Source organism: Pocillopora damicornis, chromosome 2 (genome assembly GCF_964200805.1).
Source record: "Pocillopora damicornis chromosome 2, jaPocDami1.2, whole genome shotgun sequence".
Classification (NCBI taxonomy): Eukaryota; Metazoa; Cnidaria; class Anthozoa; order Scleractinia; family Pocilloporidae; genus Pocillopora; species Pocillopora damicornis.
In genome coordinates, this window is record NC_142671.1 from 1,149,399 (window position 1) to 1,169,086 (window position 19,688).

A 19,688-nucleotide genomic window follows, 5' to 3' on the forward strand; every position below is an offset into this window, starting at 1 on the left:
TATTTCCATATAAGGATATCATGTCTATATATAAACTTTCCGGTTTCAATATGGCGGCCGAAGTGTCTTGTGAAATACTATCGTGAACTCCTCTTCAAATTGGCGGAATATATGTGTTTAAGATGCCACTAATAATCATGTGTGGATTTCCTTGTTCTGGAAAGTCAAAGAGAGCACAGGAATTAAGGAATTACTTGGAAAACAGGGGGAAAACTGTCTATTTAGCGAGCGACGAAAATAGCTCTTTGGACAGAAATACTGTGTATTCAGGTATTATAAGTTAAATTTATTTTAACTTAATTAAATATTGCAGTGTAAATGACGATAAATGCAAAATAATTGCATACTGGGATATTTAGTTGCATTTCACTGAATCCAAAAAAAGTCAAACATGACCTTGCCATCGACTAGGTCGACACACCATGTGCAATAATGTACTCATTTTTCAATTGGTGTCATTTTGAACTTATGTTTCAGCCTCAGCAAATGAAAAGGAAGCAAGAGGTCTTTTAAAGTCTGCAGTGGAAAGGTAGCCATTTATCTTAACATCACAGTTGACTTAGTGACAAGTGTCATTAATTATTTTCAGAAACGTATTATAAATATATTTAAGCGATAAGCTGAAATGAGCGATGAAACAACTGTTACGGTAAGTCAGTTACTACAGCCCCCAACTCATTTTTCTCCCCAAATTAATTTGGTTCAATTCCCAATTCTGATTTAGTTATGTGTTCATTTTTCTTACAAGGCTTATTTCAAGAGATGATGTAGTTATTTTGGACTCCCTCAATTACATAAAAGGTAATTTATAGTATTTTTCTTTGGATGAAACAACAATTAAGGAATATTTTATATTCAGGGACGATAAAATTACTCATAACTTAGCAGTCATTGGGAACTATTACTTCAGTGAATGTAGCTTGGATGTAAATCAAACAATACTCCTGAGTTAAATAGGATAATCATTGATAGGAGCTGAGGTATATGTTCAAGGGTTTGGTACGGGACATATTCCTGTTTTTCTATTAAGCATGGTGCTTTTTTAATGGATTCAAGGACTCTCTTACTGATTATTCACAGTGTTTTTTATTTTTTTAGCTACTTTTATTTTCATTCCACCTAGACCAATCATAAACCTGCAATGAATGAATAAATTAGGAAAATAATGAATAAGGAGAGTAAGAAATGAATCAGACATTATATAAAATTAGTTGAATAATATGTACATTTTGTTGGATTCTTGTGTATTTTCTGTTGGAGGATAGATGTATGTATAATGTCACCATGCATTGATAGCATTTTGCTTTTTATTTATAAAACAAATAGTTTCTATGTTGTCATGGGTCTGTATGGTTATAGATTGCAGAAAAGTTAAAATACGATAATTGTGTGCCATTTTTTGCTGAAGAAGCACATAGCAACATGAAATCTATAAATTGTTAAATCGACACACTGAATATAGAAGAGGATCATAGATTTTTGCTTGTCAGGTTGCAATGTAACTATCTGTGTGAAGGTGCAAGCCAGGCCCACTTCAATCCAACATGTTTACTCAGCATTAAATTTTACTACTCTTTAATATGCATGTGAAGAAGTAAAATTCCTAAGGAACAGAAAAACCACTTTTACAAAAATTTACTATTTAAGAGGTGGAAAATTAATGTAAACATTTATTGGACAAAAACTAACCAAATGCCAAGGGAATATATGAGACTCAAAGACACTCACAGAGAAGAGGTGTACATTGACACAAAAATTACACACACTGCCAAAAGGAGGGTGAAACCTGATATATAGGGGGAGGTGTAATTTGCATAAAGTGGGAAAATATTGGTGTAGGAAATGTAGGAATCCAATGTTCACTACTAGAAAGTGGCAACAAGAAAACTGGATACGCACTGAACTGTAAACTTTTGTTATTACATGAGCAACAATTCACTGAAATCAAATGCATAAATCCGCTGAATAAAGCAAAATAACGACCAAATCCCAAAGGATAAGAAAGCTTAACAAAAACCAATCTATACTTACAAGATTTTTGTGCCTTGTTCTGCTAATAGCAAATGAAATCTTGTTTGACAATCTTGCAGAAGCTAAAACTTAAACTCAAAACAGACCATGTGCTCTCCAAAACTTGATACCTTATTGTGACTGCAAAAACATGTAACCAACATGTAACCATATTTGAATCAGGTCTCAGACATTACAGGAAATTATTGTGTAAAAATGAGGGAAGTAAGTGTAATTTAATGGGTGCAAAAATATAAGACCTATTTGTGAGAAATCTAAATATTTTGCATTCACCACAACATTGTTCATATCCATGCAAGTGAAATAACCATGTTTCTACTTTTGGTTATTTTCAGGTTATAGATATGAGTTATACTGTGTTGCGAAGGCACACAAGACCACACATTGTATTGTAAGTACAGGTGATTTTTGACTTGACCACCATCAGTAATGCTCGTCGATCACATTAGACAGTTTAGAATCAGTATTTAAAAATTAAGTTTAAAAAATATATATATTGCTGCAACAAGGAAATGGGGAATAAGCACTAAAAACTCTCTTTTTCATTCTCAGAAGCTTTATGCTGAAGTCAGTTGTTTGCCCTGAAATTTTGAAGCTGTTAAATTAGACCTCTCAGATGTAACAATAGAATTTAAGTGGCAAAATCAAACATCTTATGTCATGTAAACATTATTTTTACTGCTTATTAAGAAGAGCGAATTTGAAGAAAAACAACCTTTTCTGATCAATATTTTCCATGTGTTTTTCAAGAATAGAAAAGCACAAAGGATGATTTTCTAGGTTTTCATAGCTAATTTTACAACTCTGAGATCAGTGCTAGTCAGGTATTAACACATGTTAATTTTAACTTTAAGGTGCATTGTGACACTTCTAAAGAAATCTGTTCAGAGTGGAATAAAACAAGAGAAAGTAGATATAATGATGAAATGTGAGTACTATTAGCTTACTTAATTAATACACAAATACTGAATCATTTTTTATTTCTATAATATTTAGTAGTATTTCGTATATGTCTGTTGTTTGCATATATTGCACAGTTTATGTCTAAGCTCAAACCACACAAAAAAGCTTTGATTGACAAAATCATTTATTATTTACCATTTTTATGATGGTTATATTGTGTTGTGACAGAACGTGATCTTTAGACAGTGTTCAGTAACCAAAATGGTACAATTTTTACTCTTTGCTTTTGGTAAGAACTGATGTAACATACATGTGCTTTAGTTTTGTTTTGAATCTTCAGTTTAGGTTTATGACTTACTGATCAAAATTTGTGTTATTCTACTCTCTACAAAGTGATAAAAGACACTCGTATTGCCATTGTAACCCAGTGCTACAAAAATGTAGTTTGTCGTTTATGATTGCACAACTATTAAAATGGCAGTGATTTTTCTTTACTATTCCTTGTCAAAACTTTTCTTATAATCTGAGTTTGAGTATTTGTGCTGCATCTTGTTTGAATCAGATTAGATGCTTTAGTAATGAGGTTTGAGCCACCTGACTCAAGGAACAGATGGGACTCTCCGTTATTTGTCATCCAGGTATAATACATGCAATTCAAATTTTCAGTTTTAAGAAATACAGTTTATAGAGGTCAAGAGACATTTGCCTCTACTTTCCATGAGAAATATTAAAATAAATGTTATGCAGCTTAAGGAATTGCACAAAACTAACATGACTTGTAAGATTTTTTATGTACTTCAGGTGTATTTCAGTTACTTGTAATAGGAAAAGGCTTAATTCTTTTGGTTTTTTTTGTTTTTTCCTTTTTTGGTTCCTTTGTTGTCCTTTATATTAGTTTATTTGTTTTTTTTTTTCAATTTGAAGGACAGGAATTTGAGAGGAGCTTCCCATGGAATGTACATTTTCTTTTTCTCATCGTTACTATTTTTAAATCAGTTTCTTCATTACTTCAGGTTGATGATGACCTTCCATTTGAATCTATATATGATGCATTAATCAACAGAGTACCACCACCACCAAACCAGGCTACTCAACCGGTAAGGCATATGGAATTTGAATTGACCTGAATCATGTATCTGCTGAGCTTTGGCTGTCACCCTTGGAAGACATTTTGCTTAAGCCTTACTGGCTTGCAATTAGCCGGTAAATCTTTTAGCAAGTTAGGGCAAAATATGCCAGTTGAGTGTTGAAGCAGCGATGTTGGATCGTTAAACTTGAAGAAATCTTTAGGCAAGTAAAACAAGAGCACTAGGGGAGAAGTAGAGAGAGTAACAAGCTAGGAAATTGGGTTGGAGGTTGGGGGTTGGGAAAGAAATTTTATTTCTTCTCAAGCCCTTCTCTTGTCTGGTTAATCTGCTCCATGCTTTGCTTAATGTTACCAATCAGATATGGCGGCTTCAACACTTGGTTAGTAGTATTGAACACTTACCTGCTAAAAGATATGCCTGCTCTGCAGACTAGTTATTTTTGTAATGCCTTTCTTTTATAACATTCAATTGAGTACTTGTCAATGGCTGACATTTGTCCCAGTGCCTTGACCAGTTTAGCATTTAAATGCAGTTCATGGTGTTTTGATGCCAGGTAGCACAATTTTCACTATCAATTACCACGATGTTTTAGAGGTTTTGGTTTTTAATTATTTACCAGTTCAATTTGTTTTGTTTTCAAGCAACCTTTGTCAGCAACAAACTTCCTCTACGAGCTTGACAAAATAACTCAAGAAATAGTTACTGTAAGTAATCCCTTTTGTGCTCTTTACATGAATCTCATGATAACATGGGCTTTTAGACGAATGTTAATGTTGACTGTTATTTAAATCCTGAGAGAGATACATGGTAATGTCATTTATAGTTAAATGATGGTGTCGTTAATTGTCTTCTTAGACCAAATGAAACAAAGGAGATGAAAAATTTAGATGGTATTCATTTGTAGTTTCCTGTAATCTGAGTGTCATATTTTTTTTTTGTTTAATAGACCTCTGCAATTGGTCAAAGTGATAAACCATTAGTAGCTTTTCTTTCACAATGGTGATTTTCTTTTAGGTCTTGATAAATTCCCAACGGACGTTTGTACCTGGGGATCACATCACGGTCCCGGGAACATCGGAGAAAATATCCTTTTACAAAACATACCATGTTTTTTTCCGCCCTAAAGAACGGAAGGATAGGTAATTTTGGGCACTTGAGTGCCCTCGCCCAAAGAGGACTTACAGTGTCGGTATGCACTCGAAAGAGTCGATTCATATCACAAGTGACCGCTTAGTGAGTCAATTGATAACAATACGGTTTTCTAAATTTCAAATGATGTGCATATTTCCTTGACAGTTTTGTCTCCACGTGGTTCTGGATAGGACTGCAAACATGGCAGAATTAAGAAAAATACGTCGACAATTTATTACCTACACGAAAATGCATCCTGTCGAAGATACGAAGAAAATTTCCAATATGTTTGTGCAGTATCTGAATTGTAACTTACAATAAAATGTCGTATTTTTTACCAGCCTGATGTTATTAGTGTTGTTGCTCCTTTTTTTATATTAGACTCTTATGAATCGTACGCTAGCTGCTTTACTAATTTTATCAGGTATTAATGGGACAGAACAAATCGGGGTTTCGTAAATTGAACCAAGAGTACGGAGTTGTCTAAGAGCTTTTAATTTGTCATCATCGGTAAGAGAGCACAAGATATTCAATAACACGGCCATCAGCCCTGGAGTGTCGTGAGCACATGCGTTCCAAAAATCTCTTGTTTACCTTAATCGAGTGTATTGTCGCTTGTGTATTCAAGTATGCTTAATATTTCTAATTTCGTATACAGTAGGGGAAAGAATTGGGATCACTTCTACTCGTGTGTGAGAAGCAGTAAAATGAAAAGGGAGAATGCTGCATGTATCTTTGATAAAAAGCTCTTTTTCTTTCTTTGTTGATGTATGCAGGGTCGTACTTTGAATAATTTTAGTATACATACGTCAAAACCTCGTGTCAGCATACTTTGATCGAGTTGTCAGCAAATATTTACAGTCAGTCTAAGCTTCAGAAATAAGTCCAAAAATATATAGAGAGGAAGTCAGAGTTAGAACAAAGAAAAGAAACCCTTACGGATTTAGAAAAAGAACTAGTCCGATTTAATTACATATTGTGTCTAAGATAAAGACTCAAAATTAAGGACTTTCGAACCAGCTCTTCGGTGACGTGAAATTTATCGATAATTCTAAGAGCGGAAGACATTTTGGAAGCTCGTCAAACAGATCATCAAATTGGGTCATCAGACATTTGACAACCAACATGAAAAAACGGCGAAATTTGATACAAAGAGCGAGAATTTACATTGTCTTCCTCTTCGAAGAAAAACCATTGCAGTTTCGGTCGAGATTGATTGATGAGACGAAGCCCTTGCCTCAAATTAGTTTGACATGAAATTCACTTGCGTTCTCGTTGTTTTGGCGCTCGTAGCCTTCCTGGCATCATTTAGTTCCGAAGCTAAACGAGCTAAAAAGGGAGAAGCGTTTATGATAAAACAAATCTCTAACAAGCTCAAAACAGTTTGCCCCAACCAGAAGAAAAATCTCAAACAAGTTTTGTCCATTGTAAGCTCTGTTGACTTGACTCTCCGCTTCACTCATAGCAGAATTGGTGCAATTGACTTGGCAACAAAACAACTGAGGAAAGGTAGGATGAGGTTTGGAAAGCTTATTATCTACGACAACAAATTTATTGAATTGAACGTCTCCTGAGGAAATAGTTGTCCGATGTGATCAGAGGTTCTGCTTCAAGTGATCATGACCTAATGTTCTGAATTTCGTTATGTTTCTATTTTTATCAGCGAACACAAAGATTTTCCAGCGCTTGACCAAGTTAGACCGTAAACTGACCACCATTACAAAGATGATGAGAAAGGCGATTAACGGAGGTGAGAGTTTCTGCTTTTATGTAAAAATTTGTCGTAGTGCATGATTCATGCTCAAGAGGCACCACAAAAATTTCAAATTTCAGTGTCCACAAGCTTCTTTCGGAATGCAAACTAGTCGTAAAACAGCTTGTCCAAGACAATTGTGGAAAGAATTGTCTTCCCTCTAGTTTCGAGAAACGATTGCACTGCGAAAGAAAGAAATGGTAAAATTTTTGCACAGCCCCATACTACATTATGCATTCAGTTCTTGGATAGAGAAAAAAACGACAAAAACAATATATTGCCATTGGGAAAACAGATTTGTTTTACAATAGTATGGGGCTCTGCGGAATTTTTACCAAAGATATCAGTAAATCATTCTATCTTGAAGAAGTGAAGGGACATATACAGCAGTATAAATTGCAACACACATTTGGTGTTAATAGTCTTGAGTTCAAGAACGCAGTGAATTCGATTTTAAAGACTTTGCGTTGCTGTTTATTTTTCACCTTAGACAAACCTAAATCAGTGACGATCTGCGAAACCAAGAAAACTACCATAACTTGCAAGAAAGGGAAGAAAATGAACATCCTGCATGCAAATTATGGTCGACTCAACAAAAACACGTGTGGCAAGTCTACAGTGACCAATTGCCGTGCCTCCACGTCACTTGGCATTGTGCAGAAAACGTGCAAAGGGAAAGTCAGTTGTGCACTGCATGCGAGTAACAGCGTGTTTGGTGATCCGTGCCGAGGAGTCAGAAAATATCTTACTGTGAAGTACAAGTGTGAATGAGCACTAGGTCAGTTAGTACGAAAAATTTTCCCGATATCTTTATTTCTTTTATTAGTTAAGTCAATCTAGTAAATTTGATTGGGTTTTGGAAGATCAATGTGCAAAACAGGTGTCATCAAGGATGTAACTACTGTAGCGTGATAGCGTAACTTTTGTGACTGTAATTACAAGTCATCATTGACCGGTCTGGCGCTGGTGTCACGCACTAGTAATCGACTTCGGTATCGATGTAACTTTGTAATCTGAACTAAATTTTGTTCCTGCTCTTTCCTTTTTTTCAGGTTCACCAGGCCATCTCAGCCTCGCAGTTCACTCAGGGGAAACTGAATGTACTGTAATTCTACATTGCTTGATGCTCAGATGAATAAAAGGCATCTTTTCTAAAATAAGTCTCAAGATAGTTAATCTTATGGGTCTTAACTTTAATCGCCAGCAATCATTAAACGTCAATGAGAGAGCGCCATTATAATAAACCTACAAGTTTCGCTCAATTTTGGTTACAAGATGCACATGCTGACACTAGCGCGCCCAGTTCTTCAACGAGTTTCTGCTCGGTGTTTCAAATGAAAGTTTCACCAACCAATATAACCGGTTAGAAACCAAAGTATTGCAAATTCGCTTTTTTGGAAATAAGATGAAAAATTGCAAGCTTAAGGCAAACCATATTTTTACATCTCCTTACCCACTCGAAAGCGCTGCGTCAAAATACGCTCTCAAACCCAGGATATCTCCAAAACCTTCTATCTTTTGCTACTTTCGAAGCCACTTGTGCAACTTCCGGCCGTCATAAAGGGTGGTTGTTTGGCATGCGATGTATCACGTTCAGATACCAAATCTCTCAAAACTCAGGCTTACAATAACTTAAACCTGATCTTCAGTAGAAAGGCAGACAAAGGGTATGAAACTTTTCAATTTACCATTTTCAACGCACACACAACCTCAATGCATGTATTGTAATAAAAATCGAACTTTAGCTCCGGTATTGTACTATCACTAGTTTTTCTGACACCTGTCAAAAGGGGTCAAAATCGGCAATCTCTTGGATCTCAAATTTCGCTAGTCGTTGATGATCACAACTGATTTTAGGCGAGAAGCGTGTATATATATTGAGTTCTGTAATCATTCATCACAGAGTATAGAAAGTCACTGAACAGTAACAAGTCCTACGTTGAAGAAATGGCTGCTGTGTTGTTTAGGATTGCTTTAATATCGCTTATTCCCGGAGGTATTTCAGGTTTAACTCATTTATAGTCATGATTTGCTCTCTATTAGCCAAACCTGAGCGGGATCGCTTCTCCAATCAGAGTTTACTTTCCTCTTGGATAACAAAAATTGAATAAGTTTACATCTAAATGACTCTCCCTTTGCTTCCTTGAATGTTTAAGCAATATTTTGCGACATTTTATGCCAGTCACCGAGAAATGAAACATTCTGTGTCAAGGGGTTGGAATTCGAAAGCTGCTTGATCTCGGCCGGTGCCAGATTGAAATTTCCATAAGTTGAATTTGGGAACAGCTTTCCTTTAGGCCAATGATTTGACGGTTTTTGTTGCAAAAATTCTAGATCGTTAAGGCTTACTTATTTTGTTTCAGTTTCAATGAAGTACTTAGTAGTATTCCTTCTTAATGTGTAAGTCGATGTATGAGTAGTGATCACCGAGATATTGAGTAGCTTTGTGTTTTGATACAAAAAAAAACGGTCGTCAAAACATTTCACGTACGGATTAGACGGCGACTTTCAAGATAGTTTCATTTGATTCACACTTTTTCCTTTGGTTTTAATAGGCTGAATCATATAAGATGTCGTGTTTTGAACGCTCCGATTTTAAAAATGGTTCGTAACCTTCTTGTGTGAGTCACTCTTGAAATAATCAGATTATAGGTCAAGTAAATTCCTGTATGTGACCAAAGAGAGATCAAAGGAAAAGTCGTGGGGGTGGGGGTGGGGGAAGATAAGAGAAAGCATATTACAAAAGAATATTTATGCAAAATCATGTGGAGTGAGAAACCCAGAAAAAATGTCATTCACTGGCTTAATTTTTTTTTCGCACAAACGGGCGTTATTTGTAGCCGGGGGTTGATTTCTGACAGATCATTTCTTTTATTCGAGAGTAAGACTGAGTAATAACTCTTCCTCATTCGGAACCCAGAATGCTTTTCAAGAAATTTTGAAGCTAATTGAGGGGGTTCATGCCGTCACGTGAAAGGCAATGACACACAATGCAAAAATCCCATTCACCTTCACTTCAGGGAGAAACTAGTCTTACTTTAACGATGGTTGAGGTAGATGTGCATACTTAAAACTTCTGTATGAAACAGTCAGTACTTATCAAATGGGGGATGGAGCATTTCAGTTGTGGTACAGAAAAAACTTACCTCATCCCCTCCCCCATTAGGTTCTTTAGTATTCTAATGATTACCCCTCAGTGCCAGTCAATTTTCCTCTAGTCTTTAAACTCTGTTAGAAAGTACTGATTCTCCGTACTTTTCCCCTTGAAAACCATGCAGTTTCTGACCCCCCCCCCAAAAAAAAGATTCTTCGACCCCCCCCACCCCAGGCCAGAAACAATGAGTAGTACCCATCTGTTTTGTGAGAGAGAGTTTCCCATAGTCGCTTTTGACGCCAACTTACGCAAGACAGTCTTTCCTGGAGCGAAGAGTAATAATGGTAATTTTTTTATTGTTTACTTTTGTACAGCACTCTGTCTTTATTGTTGGGGCTGTCACTCAGATAAGTCATGGGCTGATTGCGAAAGTAAGCTAGAGTCGAAACTATGCTCACTTGACGAAAAAGGCTCTGCCTGCCAGATAGAAGAATATACCGAGACAAATCCTGGAGGAGTAACTAAAACTCACTACTTCAAAACGTGTGGACTGCAGAGCCACTGTGATGGGTCAGAATGCAACGTTCAGGAGGGAAATGTAACCCACAAGTGTGTATTCCATTGCTGCTGCTATGATAATTGTAATACCGGCATTCTGTGAGTTAGCGCCGGCTGTCATTGGTTATCGCAAATTTGTTATGCTGTTCTCACTTGTCGAATGTTGGTATTTAAATTTAACTTGAAACAGATTACGGAACTTCCCTGACTAATGACATAGGACTTTTGTATTCTTTTGTGTACAACGATACAAGAAAAATATATTTGTCTTTATTGTATTATTAAGAGGAGCTTTCCAGAGTCTGAAAACCCAAGTTAATTTTCAATTAGTTGTTATTATTGTGGCTGTTGTTCTTTTAATCTGCCGTGCTTTCTGCCTCAATAACACAGTTATCTGTGTGAGGGAAAAAAATTCCTCTAAGCGTTATGTTGATTTAAGTACCTCACACTCGGAAGACTTTATCAACATTCTGAAAAATCCATTGCTGTAGCGGTTTTTATGGGCGGCCGTCACCACCAAAAATACAAGGATGTCAAATAGATCAGCAAATACAAAGATGGTGTAAGGATCAGCTGCAGGATAGCATAGCTAATAAAGGAATGGCATGGCCAAATTATAGACAGTCTAGTTTTCCTTCGTGAAATAGAACACCCTAAACATGAATAGTTTAGCCAAATGAGAAACGGTCTAGTAGCCTATGTTGAGTTGGAACATGAGATTGTGAAATGGACTAGCTCAATTACGAACAGCTTAGCACTCATTTGCAATACAGTACTCAAACGGTGTAGCGTTGAGTTAAACGGCTCAGGGTAACGTCGAGTAGCACAGCGTACGCACAAACGGTGTAGCGTTGCGGGAAATGGCTCAGCGTAATGTCGAATGGTACAGCGTACATAAAAACAGTGTAGCGTTGTGTGAAATGGCTCAGCGTAATGTCGAATGGTACAGCGTACATACCAACAGTGTAGCGTTGCGTGAAATGGCTTAGCGTAATGTCGAATGGTACAGCCTACATACAAACAGTGTAGCGTTGCGTGAAGTGGCTTAGCATAATGTCGAATGGCACAGCGTACACACAAATGGTGTAGCGTTGCGTGAAATAGCTCAGCGTAATGTAGAATGGTACAGCGTAGACACAAATAGTGTAGCGTTAGGTCGAATAGCTTTGCAAAACATCAGACGCTCTATCTGAACATTAAAATTACTTAGTATTACTTGAAATATTTCGATGTTGTGGCGAATCGTCGTGGCGTGACGTGAAGGCTATGCCATTCCTTTATTAGCTATGCTATCCTGCAGCTGATCCTTAAGCCATCTTTGTATTTGCTGATCTATACGACATCCTTGTATTTTTGGTGGTGACGGCCGCCAAGGCATCTCGCCGAAACCACCAAAAATACAAACCGCAAATGGAACAGCGATCTGCTGGGGGTATGACGTCATCAAATGTGAAGACTGACACGAAACCATTACATGGCGTAGTATAGTCTTCACTTCGCTTTGCCGTAAAGCAGAGCCAATTTGGTAAGTTTCTCCTCTTTTTTCACTGCTGATATTGCACTTATTCGTTGTCGTTCATGAAAGCGTCAATTAAAGTAGCAACGAGACTGAATTCTACCACGGTTTGCCGGCCTCCCGGTTAACCACAGTTTGCACGCGTTGGTGGGCCTGAACATGTTTATAGTATTAAGTAGTGTTATGACGTGCATTAAATGTCAATTGTCGAGTTCTCTTTTCTTTCTCCGACTCACGCTTACTTTTCAATGAGAGTCCAACTTCAACGGCTCTTTGAACATTGGAGGAGTACGTGAGAAGTTGAATATTGTGTGTGCCCTGGACGCCATGGTAAGAAAACTGATATCCTTGATCTGTTTTAAAGTTTTTCGATCAAAGTGATATCGGAATGCTTTAATTGGTGTGCCGGACGATAAGAGTAAGCTACGAGAAGACATATTTATTATTTTAAAGAGGTGTACATTATATTACTTTGTTTACTAATTTTTTACTGGGTGCAGTGATAGTAAAAGTAAGTTCCATTTTTATTTTGTCGATCAAACGTAGATTACATGTCTGGACCGGAAACAGTTAAAGGGTCTTTTTCGCGTTCCAAAATAGTTTTTGCCAGAGTAATATTTTTTCTGAGTTGGTTTTGCGCGCATACATACTTATCTTCCCTGTGCTCTTTCCCATTCCGTAGTCATCACGTATTAAGGAAGGCTAGTGCGGACACCGTAATGCACGTAGTTGTACGTAATTGTCCAACTCTAGGTCGAGTTTTACCGTTCGATCTGTTACAGTCGCAACTTGCTGAATAAATACTATTGCATAATTCAGACAATTGACAGGACATCTTGCTGTTTCGTCGTTTGTTTCGGTAGACGTATTTATTTACATTTTTATTTATTTTTACATTTCTGTACCTAAACTATTAATTTTTGTGATTATTATTATTGTTATTATTTTTATTATTATTATTGCTACAGACTGAGTTCAGTACATACTAGATATATTGACTAGAGTTGCGTGACCATGGCGTCCAGGGCACACACAAAATCCAACTTCTCACGTACTCCTGCAATGTTCAAAGAACCGTTGAAGTTAAACTCCCTTTGAAAAGTAAGCGCAAGTCAGGAAAGAAAAGAAATGAGAGCTCGGCAATATACATTTAACGCACATTTTAATAATAGTTGAGTTTAATAGTTAAATTAATGGACCATGGCGTCCAGGGCACACACAATATTCAACTTCTCACGTACTCCTCCAATGTTCAAAGAACCGTTGAAGTTGGACTCTCATCGAAAAGTAAGCGTGAGTCGGAGAAAGAAAAGAGAGCTCGACAATTGACATTTAATGCACGTCATTTGACATTTAATGCACGTAAACATGTTCAGGCCCACCAAAGCGTGCAAACTGTGGTTAACCGGGAGGCCGGCAAACCGTGGTAGAATTCAGTCTCGTTGCTATCTTAATTGACGCTTTCATGAACGACAACGAATAAGTGCAATATCAGCAGTGAAAAAAGAGGAGAAACTTACCAAATTGGCTCTGCTTTACGGCAAAGCGAAGTGAAGACTATACTACGCTATGTAATGGTTTCGTGTCAGTCTTCACATTTGATGACGTCATACCCCCAGCAGATCGCTGTTCCATTTGCGGTTTGAATTTTTGGTGGTTTCGGCGAGATGCCTTGGCGGCCGTCACCACCAAAAATACAAGGATGTCGTATAGATCAGCAAATACAAAGATGGCTTAAGGATCAGCTGCAGGATAGCATAGCTAATAAAGGAATGGCATAGCCTTCACGTCACGCCACGACGATTCGCCACAACATCGAAATATTTCAAGTAATACTAAGTAATTTTAATGTTCAGATAGAGCGTCTGATGTTTTGCAAAGCTATTCGACCTAACGCTACACTATTTGTGTCTACGCTGTACCATTCTACATTACGCTGAGCCATTTCACGCAACGCTACACCATTTGTGTGTACGCTGTACCATTCGACATTATGCTAAGCCACTTCACGCAACGCTACTCTGTTTGTATGTAGGCTGTACCATTCGACATTACGCTAAGCCATTTCACGCAACGCCACACTGTTTGTATGTAGGCTGTACCATTCGACATTACGCTAAGCCATTTCACGCAACGCTACACTGTTTGTATGTACGCTGTACCATTCGACATTGCGCTGAGCCATTTCACACAACGCTACACTGTTTTTATGTACGCTGTACCATTCGACATTACGCTGAGCCATTTCCCGCAACGCTACACCGTTTGTGCGTACGCTGTGCTACTCGACGTTACCCTGAGCCGTTTAACTCAACGCTACACCGTTTGAGTACTGTATTGCAAATGAGTGCTAAGCTGTTCGTAATTGAGCTAGTCCATTTCACAATCTCATGTTCCAACTCAACATAGGCTACTAGACCGTTTCTCATTTGGCTAAACTATTCATGTTTAGGGTGTTCTATTTCACGAAGGAAAACTAGACTGTCTATAATTTGGCCATGCCATTCCTTTATTAGCTATGCTATCCTGCAGCTGATCCTTACACCATCTTTGTATTTGCTGATCTATTTGACATCCTTGTATTTTTGGTGGTGACGGCCGCCCATAGGTTTTCCCCGAGATCAAGGTTTGTCCTCACAAAATCAACTCGCGGACTTGTCAAACGTGCAGGGACATATTACGACCATGGGAAAGGATTTAATTTTTTCAAAATTTCCCACTGTAATGTATAATCCTTCACAAATTGTTTGCGTAGGTGTTAGCTGAGATTCGTTGCGACTATTTTGTTCCATCAGTGTTCGGCAAGGCTGATTCTAATTGTAACCTCCAGCTTATTGTAACGACCGGGACCCTTGCGAAGATCATGAAAGCAAGAACGGACCGGCTAGTACTTTCGATGCAACGATCTTTTTCTTTTATGCAAATGAAAAAAAATGCTTTATCGGATAGTTTACATCATGGGCGATTGAAGTGAAGACAAGATACCGTCCAGTTCTACAAAAACACATTTATTTTCAGTCTAGGTTACTACTGGTCATTAAAAAATTTAGCTTCACATGCACTGCATGTGCACTTCACATATCAACTTCACATGTTCACGTCATCATACAAATATTTCTTTTGGTCTGTCTCCCAAAAATATTTCGATATTTTCAGTAATCAGCTTTTCATTCACGTAACCTGCACTTGTGAATGCGTATTGACACTGTATCGATTGTAAAACCTTCAATTTACTATTTTTCGCGGGAATGCTGTTCAGATGATATGTCATCAATTATGCCAACGGCGTATTTATGCCTAATATAGAGCATGCTAAAATAAGGGTTGCAAATTCCTCTTTGCAACAAGGAAAAGTGTTAACAAATTCCGCATTGCAATTTCTATGGCAGTTTAGAGAGTTTTCTAGAAATTGCTCAAATCAGGAAAATTAAGAACTGCTAAAACAAGTAACACTGAGGTTGTAATCGATGCAATTTCAATTTTCATTAAAATAAACTATCATTTACCAAACTACCGTGAGATTTTAAACTTACAACGTCACTCGCTTCCTTCTGAAGAGTACTGCGTGACAGCTATATTAGGCCTGTCACGGATGCCAAAGATTGGTCACGTATGATTAATTTTGTTTCTGCAAAGTGAATTTACAGAAGGTATCATCTTTTTTTCTGATGATGAGAGGCCGTACGTAATCACAAACATTAATACTTGATCAAATTTTACTAGAAACAATTTCTTTGAAATAGTTTTCTACGGTGAACCGACACTTAAGGCACAAAATTGCTGGTTTTCAGTGTCACGCCATTCAAAATAGATCAAAATAAAAAATAAAAACCGTTCAATCGATTTAGTCTAGAATCTGGAAATAAAAAGAAGCTAGATATGTAAAGACTCTCGCCAAGATTCAGGTCACAGCAATTTTTCTTACGGAAGATATGAGGAGAAACGTTTTTCCCAAATTTATAGAGATTTGTATGGAGCCGCCATGCTGGTGCCCACCTAGATGGGCACCAAAATGGCGGCCGGAAACCAGCAGAAACATCTGTCACTGAGTTTTGCTACAAAAGCGTGAATTTATCTCTCTAAGAACTCATAAACGTAACAATAATACTTTATTCTAATACAAGAACTGTTCAGATAGCTGAATTTCCCTAAATAAGTCACCTTTTAAACCAACATAACAGCTCTCTCGCTCGTCATGTAAAGGCCACGTCACGCAAAAGCTTAGAAATTCAAGAGTAGTCTATCACTAAACCAAGAACCCATTTGGAGTGAAAACTTGTCTGAATATTAGTTTTTAGCTGCTCTAATACATCATGAAAGTAAAATCTCAGGAGGATCAATAGTTCTGAAGTCTGAAATTTAGTGACGTCACGTGAAAACCAGCAATTGGGCTTCATTGATCGACTAATTACAAAACAATCACAAAAGCAAAAAATTACCAAAATACAAAGATGATGATTAAAAAAAAACTCTTATTTCTTCTTTTAACTCTCACAGCCGGTTTGTATAGTGTTACGAAATCTAACCTTTCTGACGACTTCTCGCAACTCCCCCCCCACCCCAAAACTCAATTCTAACAGTTGAACGTTAAACATGGATCAATTACCTCTCTACTTGCAGATCTGCTAGGGTCTCCTCCAAAGAAGCGCTAAATGCGTGGCAAAGAAGCTATTCGTGATAGATATTCGCGCAATGATTAGGCTGTGCTATCCACATGGTTGACTTGTGTATATCAAAGTAGCATTCTTAATGTAAATTTAGCTCAGAAGTCATGCTTAACTGTTACACACAGGTCTTATTTCTATACCTCATCAATATTCTAGTTGATCACTTGGATACAATATATCCATTCATAACTTGTTCCTTAACTTCAGAGCCAATGACGGCTTTCTCTAAATTATAAAATAGTGTATAATACCTTTATGTTATGGGTCCTTCGAAATGAAACAAAGCAGTCTAATTGATTTGAGGTATCAACATGTACCCAATAATGCTACAACTTGGGCGTGAGTATTCTTCACGCAAAAAAAAATTCGAAATTTAAAAGGAAATTCCAGCCACAATCCAAAACCCCAATTTTGATATTTAGTACTAATACAAAATTCACACCACCTTAAGAAAATCAAGGTTCAAATGATCAGGGATGGTCAGAGACTCTAACGACACAGCTGAAGGAGTAAAAGGCAACACAAAGGGATACATGTACGCTGTATCAGTCATCAGGTACATAGGATCTGTTCTGTTATGGCCGCGCTCCACAACTGCACGAATCACAGACGCAGGTACTCGGGCCTCGTACTCGTTGGCTGGTGTGTACATGGACAAAATCTTCTGAACCTAAGAAAATTGGAGCAATTATTATAATTAGTAGTAATCAATGAACACTGAGAACAGTTTTCCACTTCTTTTGGCCTCACATCATCTCCAACGATGAACTGCTCCGTTGAACGGGTGCAAAACCCATCAGAGAAGAAGATGGGAGTTCAGCCTTGCATGCCCACAGTCCCCCTCCATGGAATCCCGACGGCAGACAAGAGGCTTCAACAAGGAAACTTAGGGGAGAACCGTAAAAAGGGAAATGAGAGACAGAGGGTGGGCATAAAGCAGCTTGGGCGACTGGCAACGGAAAGAAATCAATGGCATTCTCCAGACGATACATCATGTGCAAAGACGCACAAAGAGGATTAACTAGCTACCTAATATACTTTGGTTTGACTGAGCTTTCTAGCATTTGTTTTATCTCTTTAGATTCTTTTTCCAAGATACCTTAAAAGACAAAACGTGACTCTAAAATGACCTCAAGATGGTCTCCTGGGGATATTCGTAAGTAAACTGAAGTTTTCTCCATACTTGCTCTGCCCCTCACGACCGTTAAACCGGGAGTGACACCTTAAATAGATCTCCAGCACAACCCACCCTTGTTGTATCATGGTTGCCACAGCTATAAGTTCTTTAAGTTTTCGAACTTTTTCCTGACCAAAGGCAACCATGATACGTTTTCCAAAACAAGTCCGCGATTCATTTCACCGTTTAATTCAAACACACGATTTCACAATAGTTTGAGTTTGTGCCGTTTACCTGAAAGGAAAAACATCAAACAAAAAAATATCGTCCTCTCTATCTGTGGGCCTTGTTCCCTATCGTGTTGTTGCGAGTTGTGTAACCAGTTTGTTTTCCGAGCTATCACCGTATTTGACATCTTAATTTTCTAATGATGACCAAAAATCCGCCAGCAACGGTTATCTTACCTGTCAGCAGGTAAGTAAAGCAGTTATAAACGGTTAAGAATATATGAAAGTCAAATATTTGAACTGCGGATGAAGACGTGAATGAAAGTGATCCTCGCAGTAATGTGCACTACTTAAGCAGTAGTGAAAATAAGGCCTGAATTTTTTCAGGCCTTATTTTCACTACTGCCTAAGTAGTGCACATTACTGCGAGGATCATGCACTTTCATTCACATAAAGCGGTTATCTTACCTTTCAGCAGGTAAGTAAAGCGGTTATCTTACCTGTAAGGTAGTAAGAGAACTACAGACTTCACAAATCGCGTCCACGTCTTCCAACGTTTTCCTGTTGACCAGAAGTAATTGCGTCGCTTGCTTGACATTGTCCAAAGCTTCCACGACACCACCGCCCTCCAGTTGGTTCAGCCGGACCCAGTCCTCTAACTGATTGAGGTTAAATCTAAGGAACAAAAAAAATACATTAACTTTTCGGTTTTCTTAATTTCCCTCTTTGAGCATGCCTCACTTGCCGGGTAAAAAAATTACCTAGCAATAGGATTTAGGTGCTAATATTCTGTTACTATTCATGGATTCGGTCATTCTTGTTTAGTCTTTCTTTGGAGAAATTTGGATTTTGGTGATGAGCTTTTTACATTACAATTAAGTTTGGTACTTCAGCGAAAAAGTAACGTTTTATACTGATCACGGACTTGATCTGCATTCCCCTTGAACTATGGCACAAGTCTTTCCTGAGCAGCAGGTTGTTCATCATGTTGGCACCAATGTAATAGAAGAGCTAAATTATCATGTAAAACAAAACAACAACAACAATGTCAACAAAGTATTGTTGAAAAGATATCGGCAAAAGCAATTCAACAAAATCCAGAATGCAAGAAACAAATGATACTGCTTAGTATACCTGACTAACCTGTCTAAAAACCTGTCTGATGATTTCTTGATCCACGCAGTGGGCATTAAGTATGGTTAGAAAGTTTGACAGCTGAAATCAAAATATACTTGCCATCTTTAAATCTGATTGGCGCGATCAAATGGGAACTTGACAAAAGAAAAACTGTAAAATCAAAGTTCGTTGTTCTTGTCGGAATTTTAGATAAATTTACAACAACTTGCGTTACAATGCAGAGTAGTAAAAAGGTCGAAAAAGATGAGGAGCAATTTTAATAATACTCATTAACCCCACGTCACTCACCATCTTTGTGACAGACTTCACTGCGATATCAGCATGAGCTTTGGATCGCCCACCGAATGGTTTGAAACTGGACAGGCCTGGAATTGAATCGTACTCAAGCACTCCAGGCACTGCGAGTAACAAACAACAACAACAACAAAAAGTGAAGCTTGGTTGACAATAGAGATATAACGACATA

General features: G+C 37.7%; 4 protein-coding genes across 11 annotated transcripts in view; 3 read left to right on the forward strand and 1 right to left on the reverse strand.

Moving 5' to 3' along the window:
- The first annotated feature begins 26 nt into the window (after positions 1 to 26).
- Positions 27 to 5,494, forward strand: LOC113684622 (protein KTI12 homolog). Its single transcript, XM_027202016.2, has 10 exons — positions 27 to 270; positions 478 to 529; positions 749 to 801; positions 2,367 to 2,422; positions 2,886 to 2,959; positions 3,497 to 3,572; positions 3,948 to 4,031; positions 4,664 to 4,726; positions 5,037 to 5,105; positions 5,331 to 5,494. Exons 1-10 carry the CDS (start codon positions 123 to 125, stop codon positions 5,472 to 5,474), a joined length of 819 nt encoding a protein of 272 aa, XP_027057817.2. The 5' UTR covers positions 27 to 122; the 3' UTR covers positions 5,475 to 5,494.
- Positions 5,495 to 6,346: 852 nt separating this feature from the next.
- Positions 6,347 to 8,063, forward strand: LOC113684598 (uncharacterized). The gene is made up of 4 exons (XM_027201993.2): positions 6,347 to 6,662; positions 6,817 to 6,903; positions 7,397 to 7,684; positions 7,959 to 8,063. The coding sequence occupies exons 1-3, from the start codon at positions 6,407 to 6,409 to the stop codon at positions 7,675 to 7,677; spliced, it is 624 nt and encodes a 207-aa protein (XP_027057794.2). The 5' UTR covers positions 6,347 to 6,406; the 3' UTR covers positions 7,678 to 7,684; positions 7,959 to 8,063.
- A 655-nt stretch (positions 8,064 to 8,718) lies between these two features.
- LOC149049450 (uncharacterized) lies at positions 8,719 to 10,843 on the forward strand. The gene is made up of 2 exons (XM_089195023.1): positions 8,719 to 8,902; positions 10,375 to 10,843. Exons 1-2 carry the CDS (start codon positions 8,854 to 8,856, stop codon positions 10,659 to 10,661), a joined length of 336 nt encoding a protein of 111 aa, XP_089051149.1. The 5' UTR covers positions 8,719 to 8,853; the 3' UTR covers positions 10,662 to 10,843.
- Positions 10,844 to 15,063: 4,220 nt separating this feature from the next.
- The window catches only part of LOC113685605 (unconventional myosin-Va), a 35,071-nt gene continuing 30,446 nt past the window's right edge, over positions 15,064 to 19,688 (reverse strand). For all 8 annotated transcript variants that reach the window (XM_089194996.1, XM_089194997.1, XM_089194995.1 and 5 more), the window contains 5 exons: positions 19,511 to 19,620; positions 19,229 to 19,300; positions 19,011 to 19,096; positions 18,586 to 18,760; positions 15,064 to 17,411 (listed from right to left, as the gene is read on the reverse strand). In XM_089194996.1, coding sequence (XP_089051122.1) covers positions 17,178 to 17,411; positions 18,586 to 18,760; positions 19,011 to 19,096; positions 19,229 to 19,300; positions 19,511 to 19,620 — 677 coding nt within the window. In that variant the 3' untranslated portion in view covers positions 15,064 to 17,177. The remainder of the gene's footprint in view (positions 17,412 to 18,585; positions 18,761 to 19,010; positions 19,097 to 19,228; positions 19,301 to 19,510; positions 19,621 to 19,688) is intronic.

Bases quoted from the DNA above. Each gene is read 5' to 3' on its own strand.
- LOC113684622 (XM_027202016.2), top strand. From the start codon at position 123: ATGCCACTAATAATCATGTGTGGATTTCCTTGTTCTGGAAAGTCAAAG. The intron at 530-748 runs GTAGCCATTTAT...TTTTCTTACAAG, and splicing joins TTAAAGTCTGCAGTGGAAAG to GCTTATTTCAAGAGATGATG. The intron at 5,106-5,330 runs ATATCCTTTTAC...TTTTGTCTCCAC, and splicing joins TCCCGGGAACATCGGAGAAA to GTGGTTCTGGATAGGACTGC.
- LOC113684598 (XM_027201993.2), top strand. From the start codon at position 6,407: ATGAAATTCACTTGCGTTCTCGTTGTTTTGGCGCTCGTAGCCTTCCTG. The intron at 6,663-6,816 runs GTAGGATGAGGT...TATTTTTATCAG, and splicing joins AACAAAACAACTGAGGAAAG to CGAACACAAAGATTTTCCAG. The intron at 6,904-7,396 runs GTGAGAGTTTCT...TTTTCACCTTAG, and splicing joins GAGAAAGGCGATTAACGGAG to ACAAACCTAAATCAGTGACG.
- LOC149049450 (XM_089195023.1), top strand. From the start codon at position 8,854: ATGGCTGCTGTGTTGTTTAGGATTGCTTTAATATCGCTTATTCCCGGA. The intron at 8,903-10,374 runs GTATTTCAGGTT...ACTTTTGTACAG, and splicing joins AATATCGCTTATTCCCGGAG to CACTCTGTCTTTATTGTTGG.